The 24,468-nt window shown below is 49.3% G+C and overlaps 9 protein-coding genes across 9 annotated transcripts; 6 read left to right on the top strand and 3 right to left on the bottom strand.

The window, feature by feature from the left end:
* Window positions 1-190: 190 nt before the first annotated feature.
* On the bottom strand, window positions 191-1,365 carry Asppvi_003487 (D-alanine--D-alanine ligase family protein; the record flags this gene model as incomplete). The annotated part of the gene is made up of 3 exons (XM_043299450.1): window positions 191-334; window positions 379-954; window positions 1,003-1,365. The coding sequence occupies 3 exons, from the start codon at window positions 1,363-1,365 to the stop codon at window positions 191-193; spliced, it is 1,083 nt and encodes a 360-aa protein (XP_043155385.1).
* Window positions 1,366-3,022: 1,657 nt separating this feature from the next.
* Asppvi_003486 (KamA family radical SAM protein) lies at window positions 3,023-4,657 on the top strand (the record flags this gene model as incomplete). The annotated part of the gene is made up of 4 exons (XM_043299449.1): window positions 3,023-3,265; window positions 3,315-3,687; window positions 3,735-4,285; window positions 4,340-4,657. 4 exons carry the CDS (start codon window positions 3,023-3,025, stop codon window positions 4,655-4,657), a joined length of 1,485 nt encoding a protein of 494 aa, XP_043155384.1.
* Window positions 4,658-5,514: 857 nt separating this feature from the next.
* Asppvi_003485 (uncharacterized protein) lies at window positions 5,515-10,189 on the top strand (the record flags this gene model as incomplete). The annotated part of the gene is made up of 2 exons (XM_043299448.1): window positions 5,515-7,866; window positions 7,895-10,189. 2 exons carry the CDS (start codon window positions 5,515-5,517, stop codon window positions 10,187-10,189), a joined length of 4,647 nt encoding a protein of 1,548 aa, XP_043155383.1.
* Window positions 10,190-10,874: 685 nt separating this feature from the next.
* Window positions 10,875-12,095, top strand: Asppvi_003484 (FAD-dependent oxidoreductase; the record flags this gene model as incomplete). Its single annotated transcript, XM_043299447.1, has 1 exon — window positions 10,875-12,095. The coding sequence occupies one exon, from the start codon at window positions 10,875-10,877 to the stop codon at window positions 12,093-12,095; it is 1,221 nt and encodes a 406-aa protein (XP_043155382.1).
* A 403-nt stretch (window positions 12,096-12,498) lies between these two features.
* Asppvi_003483 (uncharacterized protein) lies at window positions 12,499-13,717 on the bottom strand (the record flags this gene model as incomplete). The annotated part of the gene is made up of 2 exons (XM_043299446.1): window positions 12,499-13,173; window positions 13,235-13,717. 2 exons carry the CDS (start codon window positions 13,715-13,717, stop codon window positions 12,499-12,501), a joined length of 1,158 nt encoding a protein of 385 aa, XP_043155381.1.
* An 839-nt stretch (window positions 13,718-14,556) lies between these two features.
* On the top strand, window positions 14,557-14,913 carry Asppvi_003482 (uncharacterized protein; the record flags this gene model as incomplete). Its single annotated transcript, XM_043299445.1, has 2 exons — window positions 14,557-14,690; window positions 14,748-14,913. The coding sequence occupies 2 exons, from the start codon at window positions 14,557-14,559 to the stop codon at window positions 14,911-14,913; spliced, it is 300 nt and encodes a 99-aa protein (XP_043155380.1).
* A 1,800-nt stretch (window positions 14,914-16,713) lies between these two features.
* Asppvi_003481 (uncharacterized protein) lies at window positions 16,714-17,659 on the bottom strand (the record flags this gene model as incomplete). Its single annotated transcript, XM_043299444.1, is given in 3 exon segments — window positions 16,714-16,891; window positions 17,076-17,382; window positions 17,401-17,659. The coding sequence occupies 3 exon segments, from the start codon at window positions 17,657-17,659 to the stop codon at window positions 16,714-16,716; spliced, it is 744 nt and encodes a 247-aa protein (XP_043155379.1).
* Window positions 17,660-19,712: 2,053 nt separating this feature from the next.
* Asppvi_003480 (enoyl-CoA hydratase/isomerase family protein) lies at window positions 19,713-20,663 on the top strand (the record flags this gene model as incomplete). The annotated part of the gene is made up of 2 exons (XM_043299443.1): window positions 19,713-19,995; window positions 20,071-20,663. 2 exons carry the CDS (start codon window positions 19,713-19,715, stop codon window positions 20,661-20,663), a joined length of 876 nt encoding a protein of 291 aa, XP_043155378.1.
* Window positions 20,664-22,342: 1,679 nt separating this feature from the next.
* Window positions 22,343-23,356, top strand: Asppvi_003479 (uncharacterized protein; the record flags this gene model as incomplete). Its single annotated transcript, XM_043299442.1, has 1 exon — window positions 22,343-23,356. The coding sequence occupies one exon, from the start codon at window positions 22,343-22,345 to the stop codon at window positions 23,354-23,356; it is 1,014 nt and encodes a 337-aa protein (XP_043155377.1).
* Between the last annotated feature and the right edge of the window lie 1,112 nt (window positions 23,357-24,468).

Here is a 24,468-nt window from a genome sequence, read left to right as displayed (position 1 = left end):
TCTCATGTTGTTTACTCAAGCCAGTAGTAGTATGTGTTTGTATTAAAGATCATGCAATGCTAATCTTCAATTCATTGTTGCTCAAGTAGCAGGGAGATGGTCCTGTGTATTAGATAGTGGCACCAAAGGTGTACTGTCGATCAGGTTTACTGATGAGGTGATGGAAGCAAGCAGTTGTGTGGACTGCAGACTAGTTCTTGCATCTGAGCTGCGGATATCGTTCCAAAGCGCTCTCCAGAATTGCCTCAATCAGTTCTTGATGGCTGATCCCTTGAGCCTCTGTTGTCTTGGGGAGGGTGGACCATCTCGGCCGCAAACCAGGAATAGCATTTATCTGCGCTGGTGAGCAGAGGACTGTACACACCATAGGACACTTACCTCAAGAACATATGGACTGCCATCTAGACCCCATCTAATATCAACCCTGCCAATATCCTGACACTCGAGAGCCTGCCACGCCTGTAGTGCAAGCGCCTCGGCTTGCTGAGCTTTAGGATTGTCCTTGCTACTCACAACACGGGTGGGGTAATCATCTCCAACGTCGGGGCCCCCGTCCGCGGTATTGTAGCACCTATCGGCAGGTCTCACTGATTTCCAGTCCAGGTGTACTGTTCCAAGAATGCGGGCCGACTTTCCGCTCCCGATGATACTTACAGTGTATTCTTCTCCTCCTAGGAAACTCTCAATGATGACACTCTGATCGGGATATTTGGTTTGTAGTCTTCGGACCCCGTCTTCCAGTTCGGCGAGATTATGGGCCTTGCTGAAGGAGTAGATGCCTTTCGATGATCCTTCGCAATTCGGCTTGATGAAGAGGGGGAATCTTTTCAACAAGTCTGAATGAGGAGTCTTGTTCAGGATTTCTGAGCTAATGGACTGGCCGTCATGGTCCGTCCTCACCGCAGGGACAATGACGAATGGTGCCGTTGGAATTCCCATATGCTCCAGAATCATCTATAGTAGTCAGCCAGCCCTCTCAATGCCAAGAGAATGTCAAAGCACCTTTGTCCTCCCCTTATCATGCGAAAGCGACAACGTCGCTGCATCAGAGAAAACATGTGGAATCTGATACGCCTCCAAAAGCGCAGAGACCTGTGCTTCGCGGCCGGCACCGTACATGCCCTCGGCCGTGGGGAAGGCCAAATCCCAGGTTTTATGTTTCCCTTCTGCGAGGATGGGTACAAGCTGCTGTATGCCGGCAACAGGTACGACCGTGTGGCCGCATGCCCGCAATGACTCAACCATACTGACGATCGTGTCGTCTGTATCGAATTCCATGCATTCTTCCACACTGAAGCCAAGGGATCGGTACTGGGAGAAGCTATCGTATATGAAGGCTATTACGAGGGGGCGTTTTGGGGACATTTTGAGAATTGTTATAGGATGGTCGAAGAAGCAGGTAGTGTATGATGATAATATTTAATGAATTGGATTTATAGCGAGAGGAAGTGATTCCGTCGCAATTGAAAAGACACAGCGGCGTCGGAATCCGGCTGCTGCTCAGTCTTATTTGTCCCAGGAAAGAATGCTTTTTCTATTGACGCATATATGCAGTCATGTAGCGCCATTGCCAGTGTTCTTTTAAGCCAGCGATGTCGCTTGCTGCATGCGGCCAATCCCTTTAGCCTTGGAGCTCGACCGCCGAGCACTAAGCGCTGAATTCCGGCTTCGAGCTGTTAGCCGATCAGCGAGTGCAGGTCAGAAGTACCGGGTCGGGCAAGGAATGTGAACAATGAGCTCTGTACAGGGGGAAAACCCATATGTCATAACTGGGGAACCTTGTGACGGCGAGGTATACCGAGATACAGAGTGTACTATATATCGCAAACTAGCTATAATTTCATGATTACTCAACTGCTAATCAATTTCGTTGACCTCAGCGTCCTCCCTGGATAATATGCATCCGCTGGCAGAAAAGCACATTAGCCTTCATATGCATTAGATAGCTAGCTAACAGGTCTACTCGGGCGAACATCTGACCAAGTACTGCAGAGACTGGCGACCAAAGGGAGTAAGGTAGGCTAAAAGCGAAGTTTCTACTGCCACGTAGCTTGAAATGACGATCCAGGTCTGATACTGTCAATTGCGCCATCCAGTCTCCCATTGCGACAACACTGGTAGGTGCGCATCTACCTTAGCTGTCCTTGATTTACGTAAAAGGTTGCCGCTGAGGGATGTGGCTGCAGGTCGCAGGAAAATGTGTTGGTGTCTGCAACATATTACAGGATGCTGCAAGGGGGTTTGCTCTAGTGTCTGTTGATTGGATAGTGTAATTGATCGGTATGAAGTTCCTTTCAGCTGAATTCGGTCCTCCACTGTCGATCTGCGGGATGGTCGTCAAATCATACCGCACTCCTGCGTCATGTCTACAGCGAAACGAACCCTTTTATTATGAATAACAAAGGAAAATACTACATACACCATAGCTTTCTTCAATCCATGAATGGTCTAAGCCATGTTTCAGCTGATATGCGAGGTTTACTTGCTTACGGGCAGCGATTATGTTCTGGACTACTGGCTAAAATTCCAAGGCATCCAAGGGAGACAAAGTTGCGGTCCGCTGGGCGGCCCAGCACATGTGGGCCGAATTCCACGTTGTACAGGATATTGTCTGAGGTTCAGCACTTGTGGTCGACGCCTTCGATCTTAGCCGGGTGTAAGGCAAGGAAAACCTTGTAAGCGAAACTCCCTGCTAAAAGCAACATAAGCTTCCTGAGGAGTCAATGAAGTCCGGAAGCGGGCATGCTCCTCCATGTACAATCCGCTAGGACGCTTGAATAGCTGACTGTGTGTGGCACATCCCTGACCAAAGGCAACCAAAAATGGGTTGCCTTGCGTCACGCATCCTAGCACATTCTTGACCGAATGCGATCAAAGAGGGATGATCCTACATCACAAACCCCCGGCGATCTCGAAACGTTACAGGCAGTGGAAGGCAAATGAATTATCTTTTAAATCTGCCACAGCTCGAGTACTGGCGCTTGCTCCCGTCCGATGATACCTTTCATCGAAGATACTCACAATGTCTCTCGGTCTCTACCGTCTGTGGATGCGCTCAAAATGCCTTCCAATCTCTACACGAGCCATAGTGCAGCGCAGAATCACCACGGCACCAACCCTAGGGGCAGAGCCCGTAGTGGCTGAAAAGCAGGTCTTCACTCCGCCGCCAATAACCTATTCCGTTGAAAGAGAAGATCCCTATTGGAAGAAGATCCCTAGGTGGGAAGATGTTACGGCAGATCAGTTCCTGAGTCACAAGTGGCAGGTAGGTCGTGACCGCCGGATCATGCTGGCAAAGCATATTAACGATATAGATGGGAAACACCGTTCAAAGCACAGCTGGCCTGGTAGAGTTTCTCTCATCAGTCTTGCCAGCGACAATTCCCCCGCAGAGAGACATGGAAAGCTGGCTTCGAATTACAGATATACATACTCGGGAAGACTTCATTGAACGGGTCCTCGAGGGGATCAAGAAGGCCCCCATGGCCATTCGTTTGTCCCCACACATTCTCAGCGTGGTTAACTGGTCTGATCCATTGAACGACCCGGTCAGACGGCAATTTGTGCCAGTTTCATCCCCACTGAGTATCGACCACCCGATGGCGGTGTTGGACCCGATGCATGAAGACAAGTACTCGCCTGTGGATGGGTTGATCCACCGATATCCGGACCGGGCCCTTTTTTTTGGTTCGTGCTTGGACGTATCCAGTGATTACTGTACTAACATTGTACAGCGACATCTATTTGCCCCGTGTACTGCCGCTTCTGCTTCCGCTCCTACACCGTGGGCACAGAAACGGAATCCGTCAAGAAGAAGCGCTTCCTCCCTCTGCCGAAGAAATGGGCCCCCCGATTCGAATACATTGAGAAAACCCCGTCTCTTAAAGACATCGTCATCTCGGGCGGAGACACGTACCTCCTTGAACCGTCGCAGCTGCATTACATCGGCGACCGACTCCTGAACATCCCCCACATCCGTCGATTCCGCTTTGCCAGTAAGGGACTTGGCGTGTCCCCTAGTCGACTTATCGACCCAAATGATGACTGGACAGATACTGTTATTGAGCTCGATCGCCGAGCCCGTAGAGAAGGCAAGCATATCTGTATCCACACGCATATTAATCACCCCAATGAGATCACCTGGGTGACCAGGCGTGGTGCGCAGCGTCTGTACGAGGCTGGGGTCACTGTGCGGAATCAATCTGTGCTCCTGAATGGGGTGAACAATACTCTTGAGACCATGACCGAGCTTGTTCATGCTCTGGGAGATATTAACATTCAGCCAGTAAGTTGGCTTCATTAAAAATGTACTCAAAAGCTCTTACTGAGATGTCTGCAGTACTACGTCTACCAAGGGGATATCGTCCCTGGGGCAGAGGATCTCCGCACCCCGCTGAGCCATGGTCTACATCTGGAGCGGCACATTCGCGGACGTATTGCGGGATTTCTTGTCCCGAATTTCATTCTCGACCTACCAGCTGAGGGTGGAAAGCGATTGATTCGATCTGTTGAGAGCTATGACCGGCGCATTGGGCTGGCTACATTTTCTGCACCAGGCCTGAAGGGGGAGCCTACGGAGATGCAGTATTGGGATCCATTGTGGTCGCTTTCCCAGGACGCCAGAGAAGAGGTCTTAGAGAAGTATGGTAGGAAGTAGTGTGCTGCAACAATTCTTGTGGATTTCGACGCCATGTCAGTATAGCAAAGTGGTTGATAGGCATGGGAATCATGGTAGGCCGAGTGTAGATGACACCATCAGTCAAAACCTGACTAGACTTAGACCTTCAACCACATCGTAGCAATTTTAAAGTTTATATTAGTATAAAATAGCGAGATCAGTCGTGAAGCTGAAGTTGAGGTGAGACTTAATGACTGACTTACCTACAAATGCTGATGGGAGGAAGGATGGAAGCAAGGAAGCTCATCATCGGCACGATGAGACAGAATTGGAGAAAATACGGTGTTCAGAGGGAGGGAGAGCCAAATATGGCTACCATCCGGCATCCAGATTAGGCACTGTCTCTTCGATCTCTCAGGTCTCTCGTTCCCTCAGGGCCGCGAGACGAAGTAAGTTCGGACTCGATCAACCCCGCGCCGGCGGAAGGGCTAGCGGGTACCTGGTGTCCCTGCCCGTCCACTAGAATGGAATAATGCAGCTGCATTATCGCCTATATACAAATTACGTGGCACCTCTCCTCGACCGAGATATGGCACCACCTTCCAGCAAGTCACCTACTCATAGAAGGATATACGCCAGGACCTAGCAGTCTTGGACCTCCATAGCGAGTCATGCAAGACATGCCGCGAGAAGGTCGCCTAGAGCTGTCACTTGCACATGCGCTCGACATATCTCGCCTGGTACTCTTAGTTACCTAAATCCTTAGTACGGGTTGGCTGACCTGGAGTCACAAAAAGAAAATATAAGATGGTGTCAGCCTTTCCCCGCGCGCTCCATCCACGGCTTGACAAGCAGCGCTCTATTTGAATTTATCGACTATAAAATTCTTTTGAAGGATGGATATTAGCTCATCCCAATCATCGTCCTTGATCTGGCAGGGTCTCGTCAGGGCAACGACCGAGTTCAATCTCTGTCCGAACCGCGTGTGGGCAGTAGCCCGCAGCCTCCCACAGCGAGAAAAGAACATCCCTCTCCTCATCCCCGCATCAGACGCTGATCTTAAACACCGCATCCCCCATCACCAGGGCCATGAGCAGTGCACATTCGACTTTTGCGAATTTTCCCGGCGCGATTTCACAGGCGTGCAGCAGCGCCATGAGACACCAGGCTGCAAATGCGTGCCTCTGCGCGGCCTCTTCCTCCCGGATGAACTTGAGCAAGCCGCAAAGGCGGGCAAGGTCACGGCGTGGGCGTTGGATGGGAAGTCGATTATCAGGCCTCCTCGGCCGTTCATGGCGATATCACATGTCTGGGCTGATGGGACTGGGGCCGGCGCTTGGGGCCCCGGGCAGGTGAACCGGTGCCTCCATAGCTTCTTTCGGCGCATTGCAGAGCAGTTCCAGTGTGAAGGGATTTGGTGGGATACGGTCTGCATTCCGCGATCAAAGGCCGCTCGCACCATTGCGATAAATCGGATGCAGCAGAATTATGAGGATGCTCGCGTCACTCTCGTCCATGATTGTTTCCTGCGGGAGTGGCAATGGGTCGATGATGATGACGATAGCAAGAATGCGAGACTTGCTTGCTTTGCGATTATCATGTCTCCCTGGTTTAGCCGGGGGTGGACGGCTCTGGAACTGGCCAGGTCGCGTCGAGTGAAAGTGATATTCAAAGGCGCTTATGGCCCAGCCATCAAAGACCTTGACGACGATATTCTGGCAAAGGTGCCCGATGATATCGTAGCACGGCCGGTAGCGAATCTCAGGGCCACCAGAATTAGTGCCGTTGACGACCTCTTGACCGTGCTCGGCTCTCGATATACGTCGTGGCCTCGAGATATAGCGACCATAGCCGGGCTTTTAGTCGGCATTGACATACCCCACGATACAACACAGCAAGACATCTATCAGCGCATCTTGAAGAGGGTTGGGAAGGTCTCCCCCGAACATCTCTTCCACAATTCCGCGACAATGTCTAAAGGTGGATTTACTTGGTGTCCTACAAGTTTGGTCGACCTCGCACCGTCTTCAGGACAGACCTCTCTGAGAGTTACAGAGGATGGGGCAGTCGTGGGCCAGTGGAGGGTACTTGGTCGCCCAGACTGGATTTCCAGCGAGAGATATAACTGGAAGGGCACACATCCTCTGGCAGAAGTCCGCCTGCAAGCTGCGCTCCAGCAACCTGAGACGCATTGCCTTCTAGCTGAGGTTGATTGTGAGGTTATTAGCAGGGCCGTTCTCGTGGAGGTCGTCAATAAGACCAAGGATTCAGAGTGCGAGTGTGGACGATTCATCGGCTCCGTCTACTTTCATCCCCCTCTACAAAGACAAGAAATTAGTCATGCTGACAAGGCCCTGACTCCAAAAGAGGTAGTAATCGGTGTTGCTGACGACAATGCAGAATTAAAGACCGTTAGAACACGTTCCGCCTCTGACGTACCAATTCATCTTTCATCAAATTCGGACCTAGGTGAGCAGTTGATCTCGTCCGCTGCATCTGGTGACGCCTTGGAGGTAGAACGACTACTAGGCACTGAAGTCGACCCTAATTTCACGGACAAAACTACCACCTGGACCGCGCTGCACTATGCGACATGGGGAAACCACGAGGAGGTCGTCCGGAATCTCGTCGAAAAATCTGACCCGAACTTGGGGGACCGGCTGGGTCAGAAGGCAATCCACCTTGCAGCGGAGCGTGGCAACGAAAGGATACCCAGGCAGCTACTTGAGCAAGGCGTGGAAGTAAACTCCCGGTGCTCCGACGAGCAGACGGTGCTCCATCGAGCAGCGTTTGTGGGATCGGAACCCGTCGTTGAATTGCTGCTCCAAACGCCAGGCATCAAAATCGACGCCCAGGACTCCTTGAAGCGGACAGCTCTCCACCTGGCCGCACAATATGGGCACAAGGGGGCAGTGAAGAAGCTCCTCAGTAGTGATAGAGTCGATTTGTCGCTTCCGGAATCCACAGGGAAGACACCTCTGCATCTGGCGGCAGAATACGGGAATGAAGCTATTGTGGAGCTGCTCATGCCCAGGACTGATTGCGATCAACAAGACGCAGTAGGGCAAACGGCGCTGCATCTAGGAGCCGCACGAGGATACGCGACGATTGTGCGGCTTTTGCTAGACACATCCACCCCCAACCTCCAAGACGTCATGGGCCGGACGGCACTGCATCTAGCAATACTCGAGAAGAAGAACGAGACAGCGGTCTTGCTGGCAGCGTTTGACCTCAATTGTGCAGATCTGGTTGGCAAGACTGCGTTTCACCTGGCAGCAGCATGGGTGCAAGGATGTCGTTGATATCCTCACCAAAAAGCTTGATCCAGACCTCCCTGATATTACTGGACGAACGGCGCTGCATATGGCTTCAGAAAACGGACATGTTCCAAATGTCAAGTCACCGCTCCCAAAGGCTACCCTGGGCTTGCAGGATTCAGCGGGACAGACGGCGTTGCACTTGGCAATTCAAAACGAGCACGAAGACATAGCAAGGCTTCTCTTAGGTTCTACGGCAGATATCCCAGACGACTTTGGGAAAACTGCGTTGCACCTTGCATCAGAGAAGGGATACATCTCGATCGTCGAGCTCCTTATGGAAAGAGGCGGCGATCCCAACGCCGAGGATTCGCAGGGGTTGACAGCACTGGATATGGCAAAGAAGGGGGGCCACGGCCATGTAGCAGCTCTTCTTGAAAATGGTTGCGCAAGGGAATCAATGGCATCGCCCTCCGGACCATTAAAGCGGGGATATGCTTCAATTATCCAACGGGTGCTTGAGACAGTCAATCCAGACATTCGGCACTCGAACTCAGAGACAGCACTGCAATTGTCAGTGCAAAATCGCATCCGGGATGTAACCATGCTGTTATTGGAGAGTTGGAAGGGGCTTCCGGTCTATCATCGGCCTTCGCTGCGGCCAACTGTGGCCCGAGAAGAATCCGAGGCTGTGATAGAGCTGCTCCTGGAGAAAGACGCGGATATTGGGGCGAAGAATAACGTCGGATTTACCGTATTAGATTATGCGGCGCTGGGGGGACACGAGGCGGTCGTAAGGCTCCTAATCGAGAAAGGGGAGAAGCTGGGGAAGCCAACTTTGCATTTCGCCGTGCTTGGAGGGAATGAAGCGGTGGTGGAGCTGATCCTGCAGAATGGCGCAGATATATCAGCAAGTTATTCTTTTTTCTACAAAGAGGTTCTCTCTCGGACTGGCCTGAAAGAAAAGGAACACTACGATTTACAAGAAGATCATGGGTTTAACCCCGCTCTGAAATTCGCCGCGTTCACAGGGAACGGCCCCATGATACGACTATTCAAACAGTACGGCGTGGAAGACGGCACGGGGGTACTGGAGTGGGCACGATTGACCACCAACAAATCAACACTTCAGCACGTCCTCGAAACCTGGGCTAATCAACTGGATGATTGGGATATTAAGAAATCGATGTGTGCTGCGGCAGAGAGATGCAGTGAGTCGACGATGCGGATGCTCATAGAGAACGGAGGCGACCCATTGCTCGAAGTGTCTGGAGCGAATCTGCTTCACTACGCGGCGCGTGGGGGCAAGGAGGCGGTTGTGCGGCTTTTGATGGAGAAGGGAGCTGATATCTGGGCTCGGGACGAAGACGGCGGCACCGTGTTACATGCGGCAGTCGTGGGAGGGAATGAGGAAGTAGTTCGGCTTCTCATCGAAAGAGGGTTGGATATATCTGCCGAAGCAAAACCGTGGAGCCTTTTCTGCGGCGACATGGGTGGTACCGTGCTTGATCTTGCTCTATGCAAGGGGAGTGCGAGTCTAGTACGCCTATTTATCGACATGGGAATGGATGTGTTCCAGCGAGGTACAATAGGAACTCTCTTTATTGCCACGGGAGACAAGCCACGGTTACAATTTCTCTTGGAGAAAGTGCCAGACGTCTACGCGAAAAATGATCATGGAGTGAGTGTGGCGCATTTTGCAGCCATCGCGGGAAACGAGACAATCATTCCGCGCCTGCTAGAACAGGGAATAGACATCTCGACACAGATTGGAGAAGGGGAGACAGTCCTATCCTATGCGCTTCGAGAAGGCAATAATACAGTAGCATGGTTGCTMATTGCAAAGAATATAGGAATCCTGGCAAAGACAGATGAGGGAGTTACGCCACTACATCTTGCTGCCCAGAAAGGGAACAGAGGGATGGTACAATTACTTCTAAGGAAGGGCGTTGATATAGCTTCCACTACAAAGGAGGGACTTACCGTACTTCATTACGCAGCTGAGGGCGGAAACGAGGCAGTGATCCAACTACTGATTGAGGAGAGCGCTGGACTAGATCTCCCCTCGGCCAAGTCGAGTGATGGAGTGACCCCATTGCACCTTGCAGCCAAAACAGGCAATAAGGGAGCGGTACGTTTGCTCATCGAAAAAGGGGCAGACGTATTCTCGATGTCGGATAATGGAATGACAGTGCTTCACTACGCAGCCGAAGCGGAGTGTCCAACTGTGCTTCAAATGTTTGCGGAAAATTGGGAGCATTATTTCAGCGAGCATGACAAGGCATGGAAGGATGTAGGAGTACTGGAAGCGTGATACCGAACTAATTAATAACAGTTGTGTCAGCGCCAGTTCTGCCCTCAGTAACGGAATAGAGCGTTAGGAAGGGAATTTAATAACTAGTGTATAAAGTTATAGTAGTTCAGGCTATTAGATTATATAGTTACTAGCTAGATATGCTACTAGGAGTATATAATATGTTTATATTAGCCTATTATATCCTATAGTAAGTAAACCCTTTCTAAGCTAGTGAAGTAGTAACTACTAGCTGCCTTCTATACCAGTGTTAGAGGCTTGCGATAAACCGTTTGCAGCCCAGCCCAAGGTTCTCACAAGCATTATACGTCAGCTGACTCTGCAGACATCAAGGGGTGGACAGCCCACCCCACCTATGTTTCTTTATTTGATTTCGTTGCCCCTCCATTGATTTAGCTCCTGTTGACTTAGGATAATTTATGTACCTTGTGCTAATAAGTCGAGAAATCAGTTGGCAGAGGAAGTGGTGAGGAATTTAATTGTCCAAGTACGTCAACAACGCCCAGTGCCGTTCTGCACACAGCGGGGTCTGCTCAGGCTTCAGCGGACTGGCCCCTTGGACGCTGGCTGCCCAAATCTAGTCTACTTGGTTGTTTTTGAGAGCAAGACACAAAATTATTCCTCATTACAAGATATCTCATACCGTAACGGTTGACGCTCGGCATACCACTACCTCTGCACCGTCATGGCCAGTATTGATAGAGTGGCGATTATCGGCGCCGGGCTTTCAGGTCTAACTCTTGCTCTGGCCCTGCACAAGCAATCCATTGCCTGCACTCTCTATGAGGCTCGCGCGTCCGCACTCGACATTGGCGGCGCCATTATGATGTGTCCCAACGGTCTGAGAATCCTCGACTATCTGGGTGTGTATAAGCGAATCCAGCCAGAAGGCTATGAGTTTGACAAGCTCTACTTCCGCTCCCCGGACGACCAGCCCATGGACACATATGAGTTTGGTGGGATTGAACAATACGGCTACCACGCCATGCGTATTTACCGTCGCATTCTTATCCGGGAACTATCTGCTCTGGTTCGCGAGGCTAGCATCCCCATTGAGTACCATAAGAAATTCGTCCGGGTGCTTGCAGAGACAGAGAAGGATGTTACCTGGGAATTTAGTGACGGCTCCACAGCAACAGCAACCTGCGTTGTGGGCGCTGATGGCATCCACTCCAAAGTCCGCAAGTACCTCTATCCAGACCTTGAGCCAGCCTTTACGAAGATGGTCATTGTGGCGGCCGCAGTACCAACAAGCCAGCTACAGTTCCCAACCGGCTACAACCTCCCAGTGACGATAATGAACAAACAACATGGGGCAGTCTTCATCGCTCCGCAGTTGGGAGATGGCTCTGAGGTGATGGTCGGCCGGCAGAAGCGCTCGGAGCAGCTGACCCGAGAGGAGTGGGACGGGCTTCTGAATAATAAGGAATGGTGCATGGATTTCCTCCGCCAGGGTGCGGACGACTTTCCTGAGATCGTCCAGCGGGCTGTATCAAATATAGCACAGGAGAGGATCTTTCTATGGCCGCTCTCTATTGTTCCTAAGCTTGAAACATGGGCATCAAAACACTGCCGCGTGGTAATTGTGGGTGATGCCGCGCATGCGATTCCCCCGGCTGCTGGTCAGGGTGTTAATCAGGCGTTTGAGGATGTTTTTACGTATTCGTTGGTGCTTGCACGGTCTGACAAGGATTCACTTGAGCGGTCACTGAAGGTTTGGCAGGAAAGACGACAAGAGCGGGTAGATAAGGTGCTTGCACTAAACGCGTATATGGATAGACGGAGGATGCCAAGTTTGGGGGAAGAAAAGGAAGCAGAGGACGCGCCCCTCGACTTGGAGTCATTGTATAAGCCGGATTTCGTGGAAATGGTGGACGCGTGGCTCTCCAGGCATGCCTCCCACTGATAATGATGTTCCAAAAGGATTCCGAATCATATAGCGTCGACAGATACTCAATACGCATTGAATTATATCCTACATTACCTAGTATCAACAGTCCCGGACCATGGGTGATATAATTCAGAGAGGTGGTGATGGCTACAAAATACATTACTCCAGTGGGTCTTGCCCACATTAGAATGCACTTAACAAGGGCATAATAACACAAGTACAGTAGCTTTGGCAATTGTTGGTGAAAATACTTTTACGATGGAGTTGTGTCATGGTGAGCTTGACAGGATGAGGACTTAAATCCGAATAGTCACGAAAGAAAAGATCTAGCCGACACTGTATGATAAATTACGAAGCCGATTGGCTATCATGGGAAAGAAATGCACTCAATCATTCTGCTGGCTCTGGATGAATGCTACTAATCCCAGTTCCACTCGTCCCCACGCATCCCAATCCACCAAATTCTGAAAGAGATATGGCTTTGCCAAAGAGAATACCATTCATCCTGCAGGTGCTGCCAGCCAGGCCCTGGTCCTTCCGGTCCACAAATATCTGTAAAGCATTCCACATACCCGAGCACCTCTCCAACCCTCCCCGTACTCGTTTTTATAAACGAACTCTTCAGCCAGACATTCGAGCCCTCGAAAGATGTTGTTGTATCGCAATCCCACCGAAACTGGCCGAGCGACTCGATGCCACCATCCTCATACTCAAGCAGCAACCCCCACACGCGCGGTGGTTCGGGTTCCCGGGACCTGCTCGCTGTTATGCGAACAATCCCTTGGGCCCGCGCGCGTGTCAACTGCCAGGAGTCCCAGATGTCCAGATCCGTATTCATTGGGTAACCGCGAGGGGGTTCGTAATCTGGCTGTTTGATCTCCAGATTCATATCCTGTGCGCTGCGCTCATGGGAGCGAGAAGGGTCGCATGTGACACCGATTACAGTCACCCATGGCTGTTGGTCCCGTGTGTTGTCCCAAATGCCTGTGATGAGGCCATCATGCTGTTTGACAAGAGGCCTGAATTGGCTTCCGTGGTAGAGATTATTCCAGTGTGATCCGAAGAGTGTTTTGCGACCGCGGGTTGTTTCAAGCTATGCATAAAGATAAGTCAGCCCAAGGAAGAGTGGGATACGGATGAGATGTGCATCATACACCAAGGTTTATGGCTTTGGCCTCTTCAGGTCGCCATGCTCTAACGCGCACCCAGGCGTTACTGAATGCCTCACCAGGAGCCAAGGGAAAATATTGCCAGTAATGAGGGATGCCCTCGACACGGGTCTTCACCAGCGAGACAAAGGTCTCAAACTCTGCCGTCAGCCCTTGAAACACGTGTATACCATACGTGTAGCAGTCACCGGCGCAGACGACAAGGCCAAGGACATTCGTGTTAATTTTGCTGAGATGCAATTTAGGCTCATGAGTGCTATAGATCCAAGCGTCAAATCCATTGTCCTCCAATTCATCGCTCCAGCATAATGGTTCCGGTACATCGACACAGAGATGTGTTTCGCCTCGCCCCGCGAGAGTGTTAATAGACCGGGATATTTCAGATCCCCTTTCCTGATGTGCTAGATCTGGTGACGAGTCTCCCCCAACACTACCAGGTACGACATTGGCAGGCTTACTAGTAGCCATCTTTGTAACGGGAAGCTTGCGAAAAGAATGAAAATCAAGCACTCAGGAAGCTGATTTTCAACGCTACAGAACTCTCCTGTGGCCCAACTGCGTCAACGACCTACTATATGCCGATGGCTGTCCAGGCAGAAACTTCTTCGTATTCTTTGTGGCTAGCGTCAGTTTTGAAGACGGAGGTCCCTCCTTGCTCATTCTCTGTTCGGCTATTAGACTTCGTATTGGACCTCCACGAGATGTGCCCCTTGACCTTTGTCCTAAATTGTTTCATACTTTTAAGACTGATTTAACGACGAATCTTGGGTTCAATGTTATCATAGCCTTGATCCAGCTAGCCATTCTATGAGGATCCTAGTCATTGGAATAAAGCTGAAAAACCTAGTAATAGTACGATAGGCAGCTTATCCTGTGTTAATGAGATAGGTGTGGATATCCCTTATGACAATTCCTACGGGTACAACACAACGCTGCCGATTCTGCAGTTTTGTTTGTCAACGGGACGACACGGTCGTGATGTTTTCTTTCGGTGACTGAGAGTTGAGGAAACCGGTTCGATGAACTAGATTTTCCACTCCAATTGGACAGCTGAGCCCTTTCTACAAGATACGTCTTGGCGTTTCTATTCTTCAAGGTAAAATAAATCATGTTCTAGAGGTTGTCATACAAGAGAAAAGACAGGGCTCGTGTTCTTGCCTCTTTAAACCGGCAGCTATGCTTGTCTCCCGACCTGCTTCAGCACTAGCAAAAATGTGACTCCTTCTGTCTCTCGTCGCTGTCGCACTGCGATAATTTTTACTCCCATCTCTTTCAACTGATCCCAGAGTCCTTGCAGCGCATCCAGCATGGCCGGAAAGAATTTGGCTACTACTTTTACTCATGTCATTAAGCTAGACGAACATGATAACTCAGAGGTCAAACGATCCGTTCTGGACCGCACTGAGGCGAAATATAACCGGATTCTGAACATTTTCGACCTGTTAGTATAGCCTCCTCTTTCCCTGAGCATTGTCAGGTATTTACCATCCCTCTACAGGTTCCTCAAACTGCATCCTAGGGCATCCCCCTTGCCCGACATCAAATCCTTCAAAGGATTCATGGAGTTCATGGCTAAGAATCTGAAGGGTCAGATCGAGGAAAATGCAACAGTTGGGACTGTTGACAGTTACCACCGAGAATTTGTAACTGCACTGTCACGGTAAGGCCACGTAATACCAGAGAACGTCTCCACGACAATCAGAGAGGTAATTTAGGCACCTCAGTTCACATATCATGTGCTCATTGTTGTCTACTGGATCAAGAAAGATCTTAAGGAAAAGATACCGCTCTGCGAGGATGAGATGGACAAAGGGGCCTTGTCACCAAATGATCTGACCATCCTCAAGACACAACTATGGTGCAGGGATTTTAAAGCATATCGAGGTAAATATCCAGATCGGACAAGGGTGGAAATTAGTGCGGCCATACTTCTATACTGCTTTACTTCCGCTCGGACTGGAGAGGTACACGAGTCCACAGCTCGTCGAGAGCGTGCTCGTAAACAGAGAGACATGGAGGGTGTTAAAACTGTTCAGGTAATGGCAGCATGTTACCGGGTGAGTAGGAAATGGTTAATTATCTTATCATCTATGCTGATTGGAGGTTATAGCACTTTCTCCTCACCATTGAGTGGGTTGATGGTGTATGAATGCTTGTTCTCACCTCTTCAGGAAATTATGTTAAGGGATACTGGGGGGAAAAGAAATGGGAACTGCCCATACACGGTTTCTATGAGACATATAAGGAGAAATGTCCACTCTACTTTAACCTCCTTACCTTTTTCCTACCGTTGCATCCGCGGATCGAGCTTTCCGTGACTACCAATCAATGGACGAGATCCTTGACTCCGTTGAAGTGGGGACTTGCAATGAGCCGGAGGAAAAGGAAATTATCACCATCTTTTTCAAGAAAGACGTGTTGGACGCCCCTATATTCCGTCCCTGGGATGAACAAGCAATTGAGGATAGAACGGGTCGGGCCCGAGGTGCGGATGCTTTCGGAAAAGAATTGTTGTTAAACATTATTAGTAGGCCAAATAAATAAAGACACAGCCGTCCTGAACTTCAAGTGACCCTCACTTGACGCCAAACTTGAGCTTTCTGAGTACTCTTACGCCAGCAACAATGGCCGCACTCGTCCAGGTCAATTCAATGCGGACAGTCGGCACAAAGGATGACAATCAGAGCCTATGCAACTTTCTTCGAAATGTGAGACTCACTCCCCTTTCCGCAGCTAGTTCATGGCTAACGGAAGTAGCTCACCAGTTTTATTATCTACCGCAAGGACCGCCTACCCGACGATGTTCAACTTGTATTATCAGAGACGTTTGAAAAGGGTCGCAAATTTCCCAGTCCCCGATAAACCAAATCTCGTGCTTCTGGAGCTCGAGCTCGTATCTCAGTAGTCAAAGACATTCTCCCCTCGCCTCAACTGCTCTCGGCTATCTCAACATTTGAGAGATCGCCAATAGATTTTTGGACCGCTGGACTACAAATAGAAGTGGGTTGGGATAATGAAAATGTGTTGCGCCGTGTTTATCAGCGAAACAGGCGGAATGATATGGTAAATGTGATATATAGGGCATTCGATACGACCGCGACCTATTTGCCTGTTGAGAAGATATGTGATGCTTTTAACGCGGACATTCTTTCCCCCGCTGTTTTGAAATATTGCGTTAAAATGATCATGAACCAGGGTGGCAACAAGGAAGAAAGAGACATGGTGAAAGGAACCCTCAAACAGGATTTTCAAGCTGGGAAGCGCTGGCACACTTACGCGACAGAATTGGGCGGTTATGGTGCCTTTTTTCTAATTGGAGTGTTTCCTTCATGGATGTAAGTGTTATGGCTGCAGATGCTAGCTCTGTACTGACTGAGAAAGTAAACAGAATTCAATGCAAACCGGAAATAAACACGACTAGTAAATGAATGTAATCCGCGCTGTCCTCTCTTGCATTTTGATAGCTAAAACCTCCACCCGATCTTTTCCAGTTGTGGAACAGTCATTGTCGGATCGTATGGGAAACGAAGACTTTGCGGTCTCAGCGCCAAACCATAGACGCCGAAGTATTGGGTACTCCAAGGAGTAGGGCTTTTGGTGACGTACTTGTCACCGAAAGGCTCGAATTGGGTGTTGATCGTCCTGTATGAGAGATGAGTTAGTGATGATCCTAAACGATCGTAGAAAGCAGCAAATATACAAGGTGTTGGTACTTGAATCCTAGTAGATGTCTCGTAACGTTGCCAAGCCACATAGGACCCCCTTTGCAGTGATGTCGCTGTTTGAAGGAATTAGTCTTGGCTTCAGTGAATTAGTGCGGACATACTTGTAGGCAGCCTCAAATTGAGTTCTAATCTCATCTTGGGTGGGTCTATCCAGGTTCTTCCAAAACTCCCCGTCTGGAACGAGGAACGTGAGTTGGTTTTCATATTCGTACCGGGAGCCCTCTATAGCAAGTGGAATTCCAGGAACGGCTGTGGTGAGCAAATAGACGCTCCAGCCGCGTGGAACAAGTCTGTCCTCCTCTTGGACATCCACTTTATGCTCCAGAAGATTAGGTGTGAACTTGCAGTCACGAAGGCGCCGAAGAGCCTTGATATATTCCTCCAAGTCTTCTGGGACGTTGGCAGATGCTTAAGTGCCGCGAACACTTAAGGGGCGGAACTCTGTGCCGCTGTAAGGGACTTGGATATGGATCTTCATAAGGGCCTCCTGGGCAGGGTTCTTGAGATTCTGGCATTTAAAGGTTGCACCAGCACTCGGGGTAGTTTCGTATTCATCGGCGTCTTTCTTGGAAAGACGGTAGGAGTGTTCTGTTAGTTTTTCCCTTAGTATCCACGAGGAACCAGCGTCCTGAAAGTCAATGCGCTTCCCAACCCATATACTTTTGGGGAAATACTTGAGTTCCATGATAGCGCGAGGATTCGCGAAAACGACGTGAGCGGGGACAAGGGATGATGATGGATGTGAGGTGGATGGATGATGGGGGGAGGAAGACTGTGTGAGAGGGAAGAATGACGGTTGATGTTGTATGGAAGGAAGATGAATCACGAACCACGGATCTTCTGTTCTTTGTGGAAGGGATCTGCCTCAGGCAGCAAGATATATACTTCTGTCAGAACCAGCATAATCAGCCTACGAACCCTTGCAACGCTAGCGAAGGAGGGGCGGCTAGCGTTAGTCGCAGGGACGGTACAGATAATGTACCCCGTGGAATCAACTCAGGCTCTAGTGTTCAGATCACTCACTGCCAGCCGGAGACATTTAACAGAACTAGTTCGTCTCACCGGTCTCTTTCCCATGCTAAAGCTAATGGTTTGGTGCAGGCGACGGATCCGATGATCGAATCAGTCAGGGGGTTGCTGGCATAGACAATTCCTTCAGAATAGTCAAACTTCACAACAGAACTTCAGTGCACCCAGTAATCATACCTTGTTATGGGATCAAGATTTCCTTAATACTGAAGCACTATTATCTGGTGCAACTGAAGGACATGCTCCGTACTGGGATCAGGACTTTGTTTTCTTCAGGCAAACAGATAACTACCACACAACACAAGCCAGGTTGTCTTACTGGGACGATAATTTGAATTGAATTGATAACTACGCGTCAGCCGCGCCGCAAGAGAGCAGATAGAGCTGAACTAGAGGATTCGCTGGCGGCATGAATCGGCGCTCGGTATCTGCCACCATCCCTGGATACTGGAGGAGATGGTGATGGCGGATTTACTGATCTTTCAACCCCAGGTGATGATCTAAGCTCTACCAATATCCTCAGGACCGGTCACCACACGAGCTTGGACCAAACAGACAGATGTGAATTTGGGGATATCGATAAAACCAGGTCCGTTGAAGAGCAAGAGCTTTATCCTACTGTGATATTTACCACCTAATAACTGCCCGGGCTGACTGTCGTTAAGACGATGATTTCAAGATACCGTTTTCTTTGAATGGAGCACCCCGTATCGAAAAAGAAACTGACATTCCGGTGAATGGGCTCCAGCACGCGGAGGGTTTGAAATGGTGGGGACATTGAAAATGAACGCCAGAAAGAATTTAGTCAAATCTAACTCGAGCAAGTGCGGCTGTATTCAACACCTATCCGCTCTTTCGTGCGTTTTCAACTGACGAGGCCAAAGATGCTTCCATCCGGCTGTCTGCGGGATTGATTCAGTTGCTTGGAACATAGGGAAAAATAAGCAGTGTTATCTTCGCCGAGATTAATTGGATCTAGCCCTAACTAATCCATTCCAACGGGGATAGCGTCGCGCGATAGTCAAGTTTCATTCTGTTTGACTTCCTTAAGTTATACTCTAATTTGTCCTTGGGAAGGATAAGTTGCATGGTTCTGCGCCTCTCCGCAAGCGTTCCGTGTCTGTTTGGGCAAAGACTCTCTCAGTATGGTACAGCTGATAGGCAGCAGAGGACGCTGATCCCTGCTTTTTAGATTCACACCCTTCTTTCCAATGAGCCGGTAGCAAAACAATTCCCCTACATCCGGAGGACTTAGCTGTCTGCCTACGGCGAACATCTTTATCTCCGATCCCGCTTACCAGTATGCCAAACCCGTGTGATTTATAACCAGTAGTTAACTAGTTAGCTTTGTGCGGACCAATTATTAATCAGACCTGTGTGTTGGGCAGATCACAAATCAGAAGCTCAGCCCGCCCGAAAGGCAAAAGCTAAGGATGGGCAGATTCACCGCAACCGCAATAGAACTTTCTCACGGAAATATACTTTGGGAGCTAAATCAGTAAGCAACCCTACTCTGCGTATGCTGCATACTGTATCTGTGGTGTCTAGCAGGAAGAAAATAACATGCGAATTAGTTATATATAAATGATATGTAGTAACTGGCACCTGAATCCAAATCCTGCATAACTCTTTTACTCTTGCTCCATCCACAATTGCAAAGTATTACCTTTTCGTCAACTGGAAATTACCACCTCATTTGTATATACAGAATGATGCCCTCCTGGTTGACAGTTCTCTTGTTATCCCCCTTAGTTGTGGGCCTCGACCTACCCAACTATGAAGGACTTCTGACCTCACAAAAACCAGGTGTCCTGGAAGTCACGTTCCATAACAGACATTCAACAACAAACCTTTGGAACGGAGATACTCTATTCGGCCTGACCGACATAGTGCGCAGACTCCAGAATGACAATGAAACCAAGGCTGTGGTCTTTAAGAGTGATGTTCCCAAATATTTCCTTAATCATTTGGACCTCCAAATTGAGCCCTTCGGTTAGTATAACTAAGTCGGAGCCTGCAAAGCACTTGCTCCATTTCCTATGAAGTACTTCTGACTGAATCTATTAGATCCCACCGTTGCAAGCCGTATGATTGAACTGTTATACAACATGACAAACCTGCCCCAAGTTACAATTGCTGCTGTCGAAGGGATAGCACGTGGTGCGGGGAACGAGTTCCTTGTCTCGCTCGATATACGATTCGCGACCAAGGCCCACACGCTGTTAGGACAACCGGAGGTGGGAATGGGCCTAATGCCAGGCGGCGGAGGTGGTCAATATTTGCCTCGCTTGATTGGACGCGGTCGTGCAATGGAGATTATATTGAGCTCGAAAGATGTTACTGCTGAGGATGCGGAGGAAATGGGTTGGATTAACCGAGCTTTTGATACGTCAGCCGAGATGCATGCGCATATCGACGACCTTGTGTCGCGCCTGGTCTTATTCCCACTTGGATCTCTTGGAGCTGCCAAGCAGTCTATCAATCGGGCGACAAGACCCCCTCTAGAGGACCTCTTGATGGATGCCGCAAGTTTCTTAGAACGCCTGGCTGACCCGGCTGTGCAGACTACCATTGCCCGAGCACTGACCGCAACCAGGAACCAGTCAGACAGCTACGGGGAGCAGTTTCTTGGGGAGGCTATTCCCACCTTTTACGGTTAACCTACAGTGTAGCTAGTTTTGCTCCTCAAGCGCTGGCAAACTGTTTGTATTGGCCTCTTGCAAGCTGAATAAAGTCTTTCTTAGAGCTTACTTTGTCAAGAATATGTTTGTTGTGTGGCAACCTATATACGCGGTAGCCGTTACTACTTCTATCAAGGCTGTTCCTCAAACCTTGACGTTACCTATTCGAGGAAAAGCAATAGAAGAAGGAGCTTTACACATTCTGTTCTTTGTCACATCCTTGTTTAGTACTCTTACGTCGCCCTTATAAAGCAGTAAAGTAATCTATGGCCACCGAAGAGGATCGCACAATGCGTTGGCCATTAAGGGATACACTTCGTATTTCATATAAAGCTGCACATCTTAGACACAGCCGTAAGCAGGAGAAGAAATTGCTGAGCACTGCTGCTTGGCCTTAGCAGAGGATTGGTGCCTAACAACGGTTATGATACCCTGTCAACTCTTGGCTCTCATTCCCAAAAGCGCAGGTTTAGGCAGTTTCCCTTCCTAGTCGTCTCCATCAGAGCACGATAACATGAGAGCACGTTTCTTAATTGACAGTCGAAACTTACGTTGCCCTAGAGCCGAACATTCTGCCTCGCTGATGATAACACGGGTATTGTTCAGTGAAGAATGCGGAGTAAACAATGAAATAAACAAGACAAACCATACATTGGGCTACCGCGAAACACTTCTAAGTCCAATCCCCAACTCATTCATGCTCCTACTGTTATCGATTTTGAAATGAATGCCAATGTTCCTAGCAACCCACTTCATGGACACACGGTCCCGCCGCATAGAATAGGATTTTCGGAAGACTGCGGCTTGATAGTGCCGTAGGGTTTCGACGGATGGGGCGAACAAACTCTGCCATCTCCAAGAGCCCAAGACTATGGTCATCCGCAATGTTGTGTAGCACTACAACTCAGCGCTTCGCAATCATTCGCTGGTTTGCTATTTCCGGGTCGCCCTGATACCTGCCCTTAACGCCGTATTAAGAGCATCAGATACGTTTCCCTGTCAGCTGTACTATGTTTGAACCAGACTATGGTGAGTAAGTACTCTTAACTCCGGTTGCCACTCAGCAGCGCGGAGGAACAATTGCACCAGTGGCCGATCCAAGCTCAAACTCTTCCGGAGGAGAAAGAGTGGAAGAGGAGGTCGCCCCACATCTCTAGCCTTCTTGTTCAGAAATTGGGATTAATACTAAACTAATTTGGTTTCTGATTTCTGAGATTGACGGCGCAAAAAAACCCCAAGTTAAGACGAGTTGTAGTGTATCCTTTCGGAATAGTCCAGCTCGGATAAACTCCAAATAAACGTTTACTGCCTCCATTGCTTTACCAGACAAAGGGGCCAATAGTGGGCCGGGCACTTGGTTCTTACTGGCCAAAAAAAAAAAAAAAAGAGCCATGTTTGAAGAGGGACAACACTAACCTTGAAACTAAAATTCGGCAAGTTCACTAATCATCATGGTCTAGGCATCATCAGTAACTGGGCACGGATAATGACCGATCTATGGAGTATAATTCTTGACGCGTGAATATTATCATGTGTCTCATGCTATTTAAACCATCAACCTGCGTCTGGTCAAGGGTGTCTTAACCTCACTCGATCGCTGATACAGCATTGTCGCGTTATCATCACCCTGGTTCCTTGTCTTTTCTATCGCAGCCATCATGTCAGCAAAACTTATCTTTGTTACCGGAGCCTCTGGGTTTGTTGGTTGTGCTACAGCGCTAGTCGCCCTCAAAGCTGGGTATAGACTTCGTCTCTGCGTCCGGAAAGAAGCCCAGATCGACCGCATCAAGTCCGTCCTATCACCTTATCATAGTCAGCTGGATTTTGTCGTCCTCCCTGATATTACCAGAGCATCTTCCTTCTCTGGCCATCTAGATGGAGTCGACTATGTTTTGCATATTGCCTCTCCTCTTCCTGCCGGAACAAACAAGGACGATTACTTCCCAGGTGCTGTCGCCGGAACCACGGCTATCCTTTCAGAGGCAGCCAAGGTTTCAAGCATTAAACGGGTTGTCATCACCTCTTCTATCGCAGCCTTGATGCCCCTAGGAGGCCCACCGTCAGATCATCCAGTTAGCGAGCACGTGAAGGCCTGGGACACTGCCATCTCTCCCGATCTTCCCGCCTTCGACCCATCGGCCAACCCTCACCCAATGGTTCTCTATCAGGCCAGCAAGCTGTTGGCACTACAGGCCGCTGAGTCCTTCTTGTCCACCCATCATCCTTCCTTTGATATGGTGACTATCCATCCCTCTTTAGTATGCGGACCGAACATCCTTCAGTCCTCTGCGGCTGAAGTAGGTGGCAGCAGCGGTATGTTGTTTAGTGCGATCATGACTGGAGCGGCCCCAGCTGATCCCAGCGCTTTGACACTTGTCCACATCCAAGATGTTGCCGAGGCGCATGTCAGAGCACTGAGTCTCGACGTACCGGCTGGGAGATACTTAATCAGTTCTCCTGGAGGCACTCGCTGGTCCGACATAGTTGCCATACTTAGGGAGAAATTTCCGGATGTACGCTGGAAGCTCAGTGGAGAAACCGAAGGTCAAGGATGGGTCGTGGACACGACGAAGGCAGAGGAAGCACTTGGTTTTAAGCCACGGGGATTGGAGGAGATCGTTCGTGACACGGTGGATTTTCAACTACGGTTGATAAATGAAACGCAAAATTAGACACGCCGTCGAAGCTCTCAGCCTTGAGACCCTATGGCAGATACTATCCCACCAACCCCGCAGTCATTGTTGGTTACACTTGATTACAAAGACGAGTGCACGTTGCAATATTGGATTGTTTCTCAAGTTTTACTACCCAGAGGGACCAAACTAAATGCAAGAAGGCCTAGATAGCTGATAGCTGTGATCTGGTCTTCAGTGATGTATATCTGTAAATTACAATAGGGTTGCAGCCAATCCACGTGTGCCTATTCATAGTTTGCGCTATACGCAGGTGGCTGGAACAGTGGGTACATCTGCAGGCAAGCAAACCAACTGTGGGCGCCTCTTCCTGGCCACGATCCACCCGTTTAAATGCCTACTGCGAAACGCAATTACGCTTACGCTCTAACCTTGTAAAATCCACAGTAAATTTAGTTACTCCAAGAGACGACTAATTTAGCATGGCTTAAGATGCAATAGAAGTCACTCGTATACAGCTTTATTTTTTCAGTACTTGCCCCTCATTCATATCCTGCTGCTTTGTAATTATTTGTTTCTTCAGACCATGTTTGCCTGGAATCATTGGGAACAATTGATAGGTCGGAGATCTCCGTCGCAAGCTACATAGTCATGAGGCAAATGACTAGTTGCTGGAGAGCTATCTTATTTCACCTAGCTCCCTGTCAATACGTGAATGGCTGGAACGGGGGTATGGCATTTGTCAATTCTGACTTTTCATTCCGTTCCGACTTCCTCCTTACTCTCTGCTAACCGCTCATGTGTAAAACAGTAAAAGCGTCTTTCTGCCCGCCAAGGTATTGCTAACTAATCAATTGATGCCCCACCGCCTGATAGGCGCTTAACTCTTATTTATCGGGAGTCGGGACCTCTCAAAAAGTTGAAGTCAGACCAGTTAATTTTCGCCGTAGAGCGAAATACTTCACTTCTACTAATGCCTAGACGACAATGTCAGTCTAGGTCCCATCATGGGTGTCAACAATGTAAACGCCGGAGTGTCAAGGTACAGTAGGCTGTGGTCATTCCTCACTACGTGAGTGTTCGAGTTTTAACACGGAACACTACTCAAACACAGTGCGATGAGCATCGACCGAAGTGCAAAAATTGTGAGC

This window comes from Aspergillus pseudoviridinutans, assembly GCF_018340605.1.
Source record: "Aspergillus pseudoviridinutans IFM 55266 DNA, scaffold_2, whole genome shotgun sequence".
Taxonomy (NCBI): domain Eukaryota; kingdom Fungi; phylum Ascomycota; class Eurotiomycetes; order Eurotiales; family Aspergillaceae; genus Aspergillus; species Aspergillus pseudoviridinutans.
This window is presented reverse-complemented; position numbering and strand designations above follow the sequence as displayed.